At 38.1% G+C, this 12,724-nt stretch overlaps 1 protein-coding gene across 3 annotated transcripts; it reads right to left on the bottom strand.

Moving 5' to 3' along the window:
* Positions 1-2,317: 2,317 nt before the first annotated feature.
* LOC143860745 (MLO-like protein 1) lies at positions 2,318-11,376 on the bottom strand. Of its 3 annotated transcripts, XM_077371558.1 has the most exons (14): positions 11,145-11,376; positions 11,009-11,066; positions 8,591-8,808; positions 6,583-6,699; positions 6,415-6,475; positions 6,139-6,233; positions 5,685-5,759; positions 5,488-5,576; positions 5,313-5,362; positions 4,545-4,585; positions 3,545-3,754; positions 3,145-3,212; positions 2,967-3,027; positions 2,318-2,880 (listed from the first exon to the last, which is right to left on the bottom strand). In XM_077371558.1, exons 1-14 carry the CDS (start codon positions 11,259-11,261, stop codon positions 2,560-2,562), a joined length of 1,581 nt encoding a protein of 526 aa, XP_077227673.1. In that variant the 5' UTR covers positions 11,262-11,376; the 3' UTR covers positions 2,318-2,559. The 3 variants fall into 3 exon arrangements, with proteins under 3 accessions (XP_077227673.1, XP_077227674.1, XP_077227675.1); XM_077371559.1 differs by lacking the exons at positions 4,545-4,585; positions 5,313-5,362 and having other exon boundaries at positions 3,545-3,741; positions 5,495-5,576; XM_077371560.1 differs by lacking the exons at positions 6,139-6,233; positions 6,415-6,475; positions 6,583-6,699.
* Positions 11,377-12,724: the final 1,348 nt, after the last annotated feature.

The raw sequence follows: 12,724 nt of genomic DNA, 5'->3' as shown, positions 1-12,724 counted from the left end.
AAAAGGTCTGAAAAGAGAATTGGTCATGCAGACATCTTCCAGAATGGGACTTATGTCCATTTGAGGTATGTCAATTTGCATTTGAATTATGGTCATTTGCATTTGGGAATGGTCTTTTGTGTTTATATCTACCATTGTAATGACATTTATGGTTCAAAGACTTGTCTACCTAACTTTGTCATTCATGGTTCAAAGAATAAAACACAGGTAGACTGATTCATGATTGCTTGCGTTTGTTGCATAAAGGACTAAGTGCATGTGTTGCACAAGGGTCTCATTGCATTTGTTGCAGAAATATTCTCTTGTCGGAATGGGTCTCTTGCCTAGATAATCTATTTATATTTGTATCTACCATTAAACTATATTAGTGGTTCATAGCTTAGTCTACCATCAAATATAGTTCATGGTTCAAAGAATGAAATATGAATGGATTTGTTTTGGTGCACTTTAGTATAAATTGTTTGAGACCATTCCTGTGTTAGTGCACTTAACCTGTCGGAGTAGATGATGGATGTATGCCTTAATGAGCCCAAAGCACTTTGTGTGTGGGATGCATGACAGGTGCCCTGAGGGACTCACCTATGTATGGGTAGAGGCATATCACCTCTTATGTGGTCTGAGTAGGCAAGACTGCTAGAGCCCATACAGAAACATGAATGAGTTGAGGTTGGCTTTAATGCCTTAATGAGTCCTGAGTATTGTGGATACTCTGAGGAACTCACCTATGTGCGGGTGGAGGTTAGCCATCTCCTATGTAATCTAAATGATTGCTAGAGCCCACACAGAAACCTGTCATGGTAAAGAGGTTGGTTGTTAAGCCTTAATGTGGTCCGAAGTACTTCGGGTACGGGGTGTTTGACAGGAAAACACTAAAGGACACACCTATGTTAGGGTGGAGATTATGTGTCTTCTATGGAGCTGGCATACTCCTAGAGCCCTCGCACTCTGAGTTTGTGAATGATTTGAAACTTGTGGGGATTGTTGGATTTTATTAAAAAAAAAAAATCTAAGTTTCAAATATTCCATCAAATCTAAGTTTCAAATATTCCATAATTGGGCTAAGGCTTTAAGGTGGCTTTTCATATTCCTTGGTCTCCAAAAGTCATGCACAAAAGGACAAAAGAGTGGGCCTTTCTTGGTGACTCTTTGTATTCCATTTATGGTGGCTCTTTGATTTTCTCCTTTTAGTTGAATGCCTTTAGTTCTCTCATTAAGGGTGATTCCATAAGAATGAAGAGACTCTTGGCTAGCTTCTAATAAGAGAAAAAAGAGAGAAGGAAAAGGTTCTACACCATTGTTGTGGTGTGTGAAAAGGAAAGCCAACCAAGGGTGTGTCCCATATTTTGTTGTGAGATTAAGATCTTCACATGAAGCCTCAAAGTGTTTTTGTAGAGCCCGATTTGCTTAACTAGAGAGACTCGAAGCTTTGCCTTCAAAGTGTTTGGTAGGTGCACACCAACACTTAGTTGTTGTTCCTGGAGCCGGTTCGGTCGTCAAATCCTTGCACCGGAATAGGGCCGAATAACGTCTTAAGCGAAGCATTCGAGAACGTATAGCAACTCTACATATATTGAGGATCATCTATATTTGGTTTGATCTTTCCATCTTTCTCTAAAATTATATTTTGCAGTTGTTCATTTTATAGTTTTCCCCTATTTGCACCAACACCATGTGCATGTGGTGCGGAGCTATGTTCTTGAGAGTGCATAGTATGTTGATCTTCAAGTGGCAGCAAATGACCCAAAGTGGAGGTTGTTGAGATATGACTATTTTCAGCCATATCTTCGATCATGGTTGTAGACTCCTAGACAAGGGGTGACTCCTAATACATGAGGGTGTTAGGTGGGGCAGGTTTGGAGTCCTAAAATAGCAAGGATTCCTAACTATTAGTTGTAAAAGGAAAGAGTCATAGAACACGAGAACATGGGGTTTCCTAAGTTGGTAGAGAAAAGGACAGAGTGCACTTGCAGGTGAAAAATGGGAGGCAGTGTGAGAGGCTTGAGAGAAGATTTAGACGAAGGATTTAATATTGATTGATTTTGTTTTAAATTGATCGAGGCGAAATAGTTGCATTCTTCTTTGTTCCAGCACGTAGTGTAACTTTTTTCTGACTTGCCTTGGGTTGTAGGTCTCTGAGATAAACCACGTAAATCTTACGTTTTCTTTGGGTGATTACCACTTACTACTATTTTCCCATGGTTTAGATTGCTTTTAGATCATAAATCTCTACAATTTCCTCCTAATCCTACGTGTAGAAATTTATAGAATTTTGAAAGGCTAAGACTTGATCCATTGAAGTTAATTACTCCATAACCCATTTAAACAAAATTCTCTCTAAAATCTGTATAATCATTCCAAACTGTCTCTAGTATTCTCACAATCTGAAAAACACCATTGCTTTCAAGATGATACAGTGCAATTTCAATTCCACCATGAAATGCAAACACAAATTTAGAGAAATATGAACATACATATAACTATTTTGTAGGAGAAATTTCAAATGCAAATCTCTCTCTAATGCAGTTTTATGCACACAATTTTCGTCATCACTTTAAGAGTTCATGAGCCTTCAGGTTTAGGGCATTTTAAGGCTGCGATCGAATCAATGTGCTCAGCAGTTCCCTCTTCCATCATAGATTCTTTTTGCCCTGCATTCTGCCACTGAATCTCAATAGAAGAGCCATCTGCTGATCCAACTTGATTCAACCCGTCTTGGCTATTAGTAGTGGCTTTCGATACCATTTCGTTTTTAACAACACAGGGAAGAGAAAGAAAACTAGCATCTTTAAATCCCTTCTTCTTCTTGCCCCTCTCTACCCATTGATTTAGGCCCTTTTGCACATCCTTCTCAAATATGGCCTTACTGAATGAACTCCCCATCTTCATTGGAAAACCATTTCTTCCATCAGTATATAACCCTTTGGTTATAAAAAATAAAATAGGGGCAAAGTTAATCTGCATCTCACCTGAGTAACAATGGCATAAAGTGGTAGTGTGCTGTAGCTGCAGAATATTTGAATAAACACCCTGTAGACCACCAAACTTCATATGTAAAAATGGAGGTATGGACTTATGTATATACTTATTCTTAAGACGAGAAAGACTGGTTGAGAGATGGATGCGAAGAGAAAAAGTGAGATTTACCCAATTGTAAGCCTGGTGATGATATAATAAAAGTGTCCCATAATGCAAGAGTCAAAGCCATATATGAACTGTAGAGGAAAAATCTTGTTAGTATGTTGGGATTATATTTAGGAACAGCTCTAAGCCAACCATGCTGTTTCTCAAGCAGCTAACTTATTTTGTTGGTTATCCAAAGTGCTCATAAGAGATACACTGTTCAGCATGGTTCTTACTCATGCATAGAAAAAAAACCAATTTAAGGTACTATGGAGTTGGAAGTTCAAGACCATGATAACAAAGGTCTAACCAAACAAATTGAAAGAGATTAAGGTCAAATCAAAGAGTAAATCCAGTGGGGAACTGCAATTGATTAATCTTAAGGCTTTAGAACAGACACCTCAGAGAAATTGTGCTAGCTTACCACTATCCATAAGAAGAATGCAATCTCGAAAGCATTTTGAAAGAGAATGAAATGGATCAAGTAGAGGATTATCCTTGGCCGGTGGAACCAGAAGTGATTATCTGAAGGTTGAACTACCAAGTTGCCCTCTACGGCTGTATGTTTTTTACGGACCTCGTATGCCAACTGAATAATTACATGTTCCAGCTTAGCACCCACTGCAAGTAGAAGCTGCAAAATATACAATTCTGTTTGTAAAGATTGCTCATATTAGTTATGATGGTTTATCTATTTGAAAAATTACAAGCACACTATTGTTTTTAAAGTTGACTAGTTAGTAATAATTGTTTTGTTATTTTACCTGTTGTAGCTTCAAAATGTGAGAATTCACAATCATATAAGAGAAAAATAGCAGACCATTGGTTCTATTTTACATAATCAAGCTCTGAATGCATCAATTTAGAAAGATGCAAGCAAACTTGCAGATATTAAAAACCAGCTGGTAACATGCTTTTTATGACATTTGGTAACATGTCCTATCACCAGAGTTTGATGACTAAAGCCTGGCACAGATTCACACTACCTGAATACTCAACTCAACTCAACTCAAGTAATCCTTTGTCCCAACCTAATTGGGGTCGGCTAATGAATCGTTTAGAAAATTTTCATGAAGAAGGTGAAAGGATATACCCGGCTCAAATTGACTAAGTCTAATCCTGACACTAGTTGGGTTCGTCTACATGGATCAATTTCTTCCATTCTATCCTACCCAAGGTCATGTTCTCTGTTATATTCCTAGCCCTCAAGTCTTTCCTCATGGTTCCTACCCAAGTTGTTTTCGGTCTGACCCTACCTCATTTTACTCCATCAACTTGGCACGAGTCACTTCTTCTCATGCCAAATTAAATCTGATGTCTGCAAATTAAAAAAATCTTCACAGGTGCAGTGTGAGAAACCACTATAATCACACAGGGTGTGCAAAGATGGAAAGGATAATAATTCAGGGGTTTGGGATACTTACAATCAATGGAATGAAGGCTATCCAAAAATATATACGCCGACCTGCACCAAGGAATAGGAACAGTCTGAACTTTGAATCCATAGATGTATTCCAAAACGATTAGACATTGAACTGTGGAAAACCTCACAAAAAGTAAAAGGATATGATTTTAGAGGCATTTAGCATCATTTTGGACAGCATGATCCTTAGCTGCTCATATTGTAAAGAGAAGACACATATGATGATTCTAGAAATAGGTGTCAAAATGCCCTTAAAAAAGAAATAGGTGTCAAAAAACAGTACACAATATGTCAACAGTATTTGTTAGGATGTGTTTTTATGTATAAATAACAACCAAGATTCTGCTAGAAGAATGTAGAAGCATTTATTTATGCTGTAATGCCTGGTGTAAAATTGTGTTTACAATTGTCTCAGAATGATCTAAAATAAGGTTATTGTGTCATAAGAAATTTCTTACGAGTGATATTGCTTGCAGCAATAGCATTACTGTCAGTTACAACCATTTTTCCAGTTTTCAGGCTCCACTTATTTGGTGTCCAAGTACAAGAACTTTATACATTGGTATAGAGTAGGGGTATAGTAATTCATGAGTTTAATGGCCTCTTGGGATGCAACCAAAATTTGTAGAGTACAAGAACTTTTTATACAGATAAGAAATCAAACCCATTACACAGAAAACCTTTAAATTGAATCTCAACAAGAAAGATAGAAATAAAAAGCTTATCATTAATTTTCTATGTCAATGAAGTAGCTTGAGATTGATCTTACCATCAACATTCAGAAACAAGAAAATGATCACAAATATCCAAAGTTGCCAACTGCAGTGGAAGAGAATCAGAAACTGAGCTGTTAGAGGGCATAGGGGCTGGACATAAATTAACAAGAACATGCTAAACAAAACCTTTAGCACCACACAAGTGCTCTCAGTCTCAGATATTAATACCTTATACCAACAACTTTCTTAAAATCAGCTTCAAGGGCTCGCACCATATACTTGTGAAAATTAAATCTTGGGTTTGCCTTGCAATGTGTCTACAAAAGAAATCACTTAAGACAGACTGCCAAAGCAGGCAACAAAAATAATAATACATAATCATGTAAGTTGAGTTTAACAATACCTATTCAAATTCAAGAGCTTACCATAATGAAGCCCCATCGTAAAGTGATGTAGTCTGTTTTGTTCAAAGATGGATAAAATTGTTTGAAGAAAGAACGCTGAAGAAAACAAAGTAAATAATGTCATTAGGGAAAGAATGCGATGCCTTTGATCATAGACAGTGGAGAATAACAAAGACAAATCTTTAATAATCTAGGAACGCAAAGTGTGGTTACAGAACGGCCCAGTCGTGATGCTACAAAATTGATCCTTATTTGCAAATATATTTATTTGAATGTTATGTTATTTGCAATTGGGACATTAAAGGTTAAAGCTTCTTTGGAAGCCATTAATCATTTCATCTCCAAAACTATTACAACAATGACTTGCAAATAATCATATTTATCGTGAAAACCATTTGCATATAAGATTAAAAATATGCAAATATTTTTTAGAAATAGCAAAAAAAAAATTTAAAACATGGAGGAAATAGCTTACCACCCAACAAAGGAGTGCTGAAACTATCCCAACACCCCGAAAATGATCCCTGATAAAAGCATGCTGATCTACATTGGTGACCCTTGGTTTCAAAACTGTCACATGTATATATATATATATATATATTGCTATATGTTAGGAAAATGGCAATGAGAGGAAAATGACAGATGGGTTTAGTAACTCAGTGTAAAAAAAAAACAGTTACAAATCTTCATTGAAAATTCTTGGTGGCTAAACATAGGATAAGTAACTTAAAAAAGCATCAGAAAGCATTACCTTTATCTGTATCATATTTCCCTTTGGCAATAGAATCCTCCCAAGGTTTCCATTGCCTTATCTAAACCATGGGATAAATTTATTCTCATAAGTAGTTGTACTGATAAGTAGCAAATAATAAGTGAATTCATGCAAAAGTAAAAAGTGGTTGCAGGGTGGGACAGTTACCCTTGCCATTCCCAAAATTGCTGTGAAAAGGCAGAAACCCACATGGACTATTCCCAGTACAAAGATGAAGAGGTGAAGTTGATGTAGTTCTTCAAGAGATAACAATGGGACCTTACCCTGTAAAACAAATCAATACTTGAAACGCATAGCATTCACGTTTCTGTAGTCCAGAGTCTAGCTTGAATTGGACTGGCCCCTGTTCACCCCATTGGGCCAAATCGAGCTGTAACAATCGGGCCCTAAACTTGGCCCGGTTTTATACAGTCCTAGAACTAGTTCAAAACCCAACCTAATCCGGGCCGCGCTTATTAGACCTTCAGTTGGCCCAGCCCATTTGTAGCACCCATGTTGAGATTATTGTCAGTCTAGAGAAAATGGCAGAGTGACGACTTTCAATTTCAGATGGGATGAACCATTGTTAAAAAGATGGTAGGGCAATTAACGGATCCATTTTGAATTGGATCCACCTATTCCCTAGTTACAGTCCTCATGGATCCTATATTGCTCAGATCCTTTATGAAGTGCTTTAAACCAGGGTCCAGATCCATTTTGACTTGGACTCTCTGAGTCTCCTGGGTCGTACTTATGTTGTCCCCCAATTAAGACTTAGGCTCTGTTTGGATTGCAAAAATTTTCCAGAAAAGTTATGAAAGAAAAAATATTCCTAAAATTTCTTAAATTTCTTAAATTTTTAACACAAGAAAAAATAATAATTTGAACTAACCTTATCAATTTATGATGATGTCCTCTAAATTAACCATAATCGCATTATTTGCCTGTTCATTTCAGATTACAACAACTGATGGTGAGCCCCAATACTGATTATTGGTCTCAAAATTAATGTAATTTGAGTCAAATAATCGGTTTGGGGGCTCACCATCCATTGGTTATCTAATAAAATCATTGTTACCTTTCAAAAAAAATATTCTAGATAAAAAAATTTCCATCAAAAATGTTTTTATTGCAATCCAAACACGGGTTGAGAGAGAGAGAGAGAGAGAGAGAGAGAGAGAGAGAGAGAAACTTTACTGGAAAATACGCCTTCAGTAATAGGCTTAAACGGCTAGGACACTATCAGATTTTGAAGCTCTGTCTGGGTTACTAGTTACTATCAGAAATAATTGTGGACCTTAAGATATAGATCCAATGGTCACAGTTCAGATCCATTGCACAAATTTTGTCCATTAACGTTTGAATCCTTTGGATCCATCAGAAAGTCCATTGACACTCATAATGGTTCTTGTGAAAGGACCAATTACTCGAAAAGCTTAAGCAGTTAGAGTTGTTATTTAAGCACTTATACTTCAACACTCCCCCTCACGTGTGCCCCTCGTTTTTGGGTTGGCTGTACAAATAGATTTTTTTAATATCAAGGAGTTGTTGGGTTTTGAACCTAGGAGGCAATAGCTCTGGTACCATTGATACCATGTGGAGCAACCAATTATGCCAAAAGCTTAAGCTGTTTGAGCTGGTGTTATTAATCATTTATACTTCAACATGAAACAACCAACTACTCCAAAAGCTTAAGATGTTAGAGTTGGTGTTATTTAATCATTTGTACTTCTAAAGTTCTCACATCTGGTTAGTTAATTCAAGAAGATTTAGCGGGCCCACTAGAAATGGGATTATCAGTGTAAGTATAAAAGATTTAATAACACCTCCATCGGCTTAAGCTTTTGGAGTGATGGATAGTTTCACATGCCAAAGGTCCTGAGTTCAAACCTCATTGATAGCAAAAATTCACATGCATTGGCCAAACCCAAAAGAGGGGCCACAAGTGCTACATGTAGGCCAACCCTGGAAAAAGAGGCCACACGTGAGGGGAGTGTTAAAGCATAAAAGATTTCATAACAACTTCTCCATCCGCTTAAGCTTTTGAAGTAATAGATAGTTTCACAATCAGCACATTAGAGCACATAACATGGTTGGCGCATCTGATTAGCATTTAGAGAATAGAAATAAAAACTTTCACAAAATGAGGAAGGCAAAGTGTTGGCATGAATAGTACCCGTCCACAGTGACTCTTGGGTGGTCCTCCGGCAAAGAGGCGTCTCCCGCTCCCCGGAATTCCTCCGGAGAAAGTTCTGAAATGAATAGTCTGAGCTTCTTTAGTTTCTTTCTTACAAGGAAGCATGTGGCGGATCAAATGCTCCTGGATGCAAATGTCAGCTATTGGATTTTGAAGGATACTCAGAAGAAGTGAAATGAACCCCAGAAGCATCAATTCTGCATAAACACAGCATCCAATTCTGTTCTAATTTCGTTTCTTGAGAGGGCTTATCTCTACAATATAAAGAGAACTAGATGTATGTGATTTTATATTGTGCGTGGGCATTCAAGTCCCTTATTTTTCAAAAGGTACTATGGGCCCCATACGGTGATCCAAACCATTCATTTGTTGGGCCACAACATAAATAGGCTGTACGCTGTAAATAATTGCCATAAGATGATCCTAACCCTCTGATCTGTAAAGGTTTCAGTAATGTGCAGTCCCTTTACAGATCAGAGGGTTAGGATCATCCAATAGAAATGATTTTTGGGATACAGCCTATTTCCCTTATGGCCCAACAAATGAACGGTTTGGATCCTCCTATGAGGTAGTGGGGCCGATTTCATAGGGTGATCCAAAACCATTAATAGTAATCTAAACTGGTTTTCAGCTTGGTCCAAACCAGTTTGACCAGCTCTTCAAACTGTTTAAAAAAGGGGATTTGCTAGCCTCCATCGCAAAAGGCATTTCACTGATGGGCCTATTGGATGTGAGAGCAGCCTCACAGGCTCACTTTTCAGCAGATTTTGTCTTCATTCACGAGGTGGCTGCTCTCACATGCAACAGGCCATCTGCGAAATGCCTTCTATGATGGATGCTAGCTAGCAAATCTATAAATTCAAGGGAGCCCCCATTGGCCAGTTTCATCAAACATCAAAGCCGTTTCCGTTTCTCCTGCGCCATCCACTTTTTTGCTGCCGTCTTATATACACTTTGATAAAACTGACCAATGGGGCGCCCATGAAAATGGTTTTAGCAAGGGCGCCCTTCATTCTATCATTCCTCATTGTGCATGACTAGTGAGCAGGGGTAGTGTGCAAGGCTAGGGTGTGCACGGCTAGTGCCATGGAAAGTGTCGGGGTTCCAACACGAGCGAGCCATCATCGGCGGTGTCATGGGCGTTATGAAAATTGTCATGGGCGTTATGAAAATTTAGAAATGACTGCGAAAAAAGAAAGAGACATGTCTTGCCTCCCTTGTTTTTATATCATTAATTCCTACCCACATATAAAATTATGAATGGTAATAGATTAAAATCCATTTGTTTAGATTATGACAAACGATTGTGGAGTCCCCAATCAATTATTGGACCGAAAATGGCACTAAATTTGAGTCTAATAATCAGTTCGGGTCTCCACAATCGGTTGTCATAATCTAAACAAATGCACCTTAATAGGGATTCTACATCTGATTATCTGTACTATTTATAAAGAAAAGCCCATCCTACTTTTTAGGGTGGCTAATTATAAAGGGAGATTTCTTTTCCTATTCAGGTAGGAAACAAGATACTTAAACCCGATTATCAACTTGAAACTCATCCGAGTTGACTCAACTAGCAGTAAAATGAGTTGATTGGCAAAAAACTCAGATTTGAAAAAGCAAAACACATTTGAAGTTTTGTGTTGGGGTTCTACACAAAAGCAAATAATCCCACATCGGATAAGTGAAATGGATGGGGATGCACTCTCCCTCTAATGGCTAGCTTTTAGGGGTGAGTTTTACCCAGTTAAATTTTCTACAAATGGTATCATAGCTCAAGGAGTGGTAAGCCCGGTTTGCCTCCGAAGGCGGGAATGTCCCTCGGGGAAGATCTCGGAAACCCCAGTGTAGTATCTCCTGGTTCCCACGTTGCTATTGCGTGGAGGGGCGAGATTGTCCTCGTTGCTTCTGCGAGGAGGAGGATTGTTGAGGTTCCACACAAAAGCAAATAATCCCACATCGGATAAGTGAAATGGATTGGGATGGGTTATAAGGGATGGGCACTTTCCTCTAATGGCTAGCTTTTAGGGGTGAGCTCTATATCACCAAGTCAACATTTTGAACCTATAACCTCTTTAGTATATAAGATAACAAACGAATAGGCATATATTGCATCTTTAAGTGTCCAATATAAGAAATAAAGAGATCTATCTATAAAAATATCAGTATATTGATAGAAAAATGTACCTGAGGTCATTAATTACTCGTTCGAGGTGTCTCACCGAGCAACTTTCGAGTCAGGTCTAGTTTTTTATTTTTAAACTCCTCACAGCCCAAGATATGTATGATGAATTTTGTGAATTTGATGAAATGAAAACCAGTTGCAGATTATGAGAGAGAGAGAGAGAGAGAGAGAGAGAGAGAGAGAGAGAGAGAGAGAGAGAGAGAGAGAGAGACCTTCCTTTACTTTTTCCAAGGCTTCAAGGAGAGGCTTCTTGTCCTTCTTTTTCAAATACTGCAAGATGATCATACACATAAAATAGCTTAATCTTTAGAGTGAGAAATTGAACAAACCAAAGAGTATCAGATAGACCTTTCCCAGAAAATAAATGAGCCGCTCCACAGCTAGGGAAATGGCTACAATAACAGAACAGAGAGCAGCCACCACCCAAGTTGGCGTATCTTCTAACGTCGCCTCTCCTCCCCCCATCTCTCCCTCTAGTTACTGAAAACAACTAGCTCTCTAAATGGAGTGCATATCAGTTACATATTTTTTATATTGCCACTCCTAGCTTTATTTGGTACTTAGCTTTTGATAGTTTCTCGAGAATTGAACCAAAGATCTATCATGATTGATTTTATGGTCTCTAATTATACGGTGTAAACCGTAGAGTTCAGTATTTTTCAAAAGGTACTGTACGCTTACACCATAAGATGATCCAAACCGTCCATTTAATGGTCTACAACGTACTTAGTTGTGCCCAAAAGATCATTTCCATAGGATATTCCTAGCCCCACAATCTTAAAAAGTTTTCCATATATGCAATATCCTATGGAAATGATTTTTTGGGCACAACCTAAGCACGTTGTGGCCCATCAAATGGACGGTTTGGATGATCTTATGGTGTAATCCGTACTGTACCTTTTGAAAAATACTGGACAGTAAAAATTGGCCTATATAGTCATGGGTCCATAGATTACTTCAGTACAAGACTGCACTAAAATTTCGAATGCGACTCCCAATAGAAAGTGTAAAGGGGGCTTCTTTTTGGTCGTCTACTTTACTTTGGGAGGTCTCGCACAGTTGCATGGATAAAAAATGTGTGTCGATGTTGTCGGATCCATGAAAATGCCTCTATACATTTGCCACATATAATTGCCTTCTTGACTCTCTATTTTCACGAGTCAACTCAGCTGTCAAGAAACGAGTCATAAAAATTCTGATCACTTCTCACACAATGTCTCTCAGGTGGGTTTATGGAAATAACGGTGTAGCAGTGTTCTACACTTCTTAGTTGCTCCTATTCATGGTACCAAGCATTGCCCTCAGTGCAACTCCGAGTCGACTCAGACTCGGACACAAAGACTCGGTTGGGATTCCACTAGTCTAGCAGCCTCCTAAAGCTTCAAGGTGGGGACTCGTACAAAAGAGAGAAATAATACCACGTGACTCACGGAGGGGATGGGATGTGGGCCCATGCTGACATTTTTTAAGGGAAATGATATATTTCGGCCTTTTTTTTACTTGGGACAGCCCCTTCTAGTGTAAAAGAGGAGTCATAAATACACTAGAGGTGCCTGTCCCAAGTTAAAAAAAACGTCGAATATATCACTGCCCTTTTTAAATTGTATGCGGTGGGTCCCAATGCTGTTCACTCCTTGTCGCCACCCTCGCCCGAAATAATTCGAATCAAACCGAAAAGAGACTGGTTAATTAGTAATTACTCTCGTACTTATCAATGTTAATTATCCATGATGTGCATTCTTTTTTTCTCTTGAAATTTTAATAATTGATATTAAAAAATAAAGAATAATGAAAATGGCTTTAAATTCTTAATAGTTCAATTTATTTGTAATCATTTGCTAATTAATGTAATCAGAAAACTTAATCCTCTCATGTTATGAAATTTGGATTTTCCAATATAATCAATGCTATTGCTGCATGATAGTCCA

The sequence above is a fragment of the Tasmannia lanceolata genome, unplaced genomic scaffold (genome assembly GCF_043159265.1).
Source record: "Tasmannia lanceolata isolate RefF3 unplaced genomic scaffold, GAP_Taslan_0.1 ptg000037l, whole genome shotgun sequence".
NCBI lineage: Eukaryota > Viridiplantae > Streptophyta > Magnoliopsida > Canellales > Winteraceae > Tasmannia > Tasmannia lanceolata.
The sequence above is the reverse complement of the archived record's forward strand: the minus strand, read 5'-3'. Positions and strand labels throughout refer to the sequence as shown.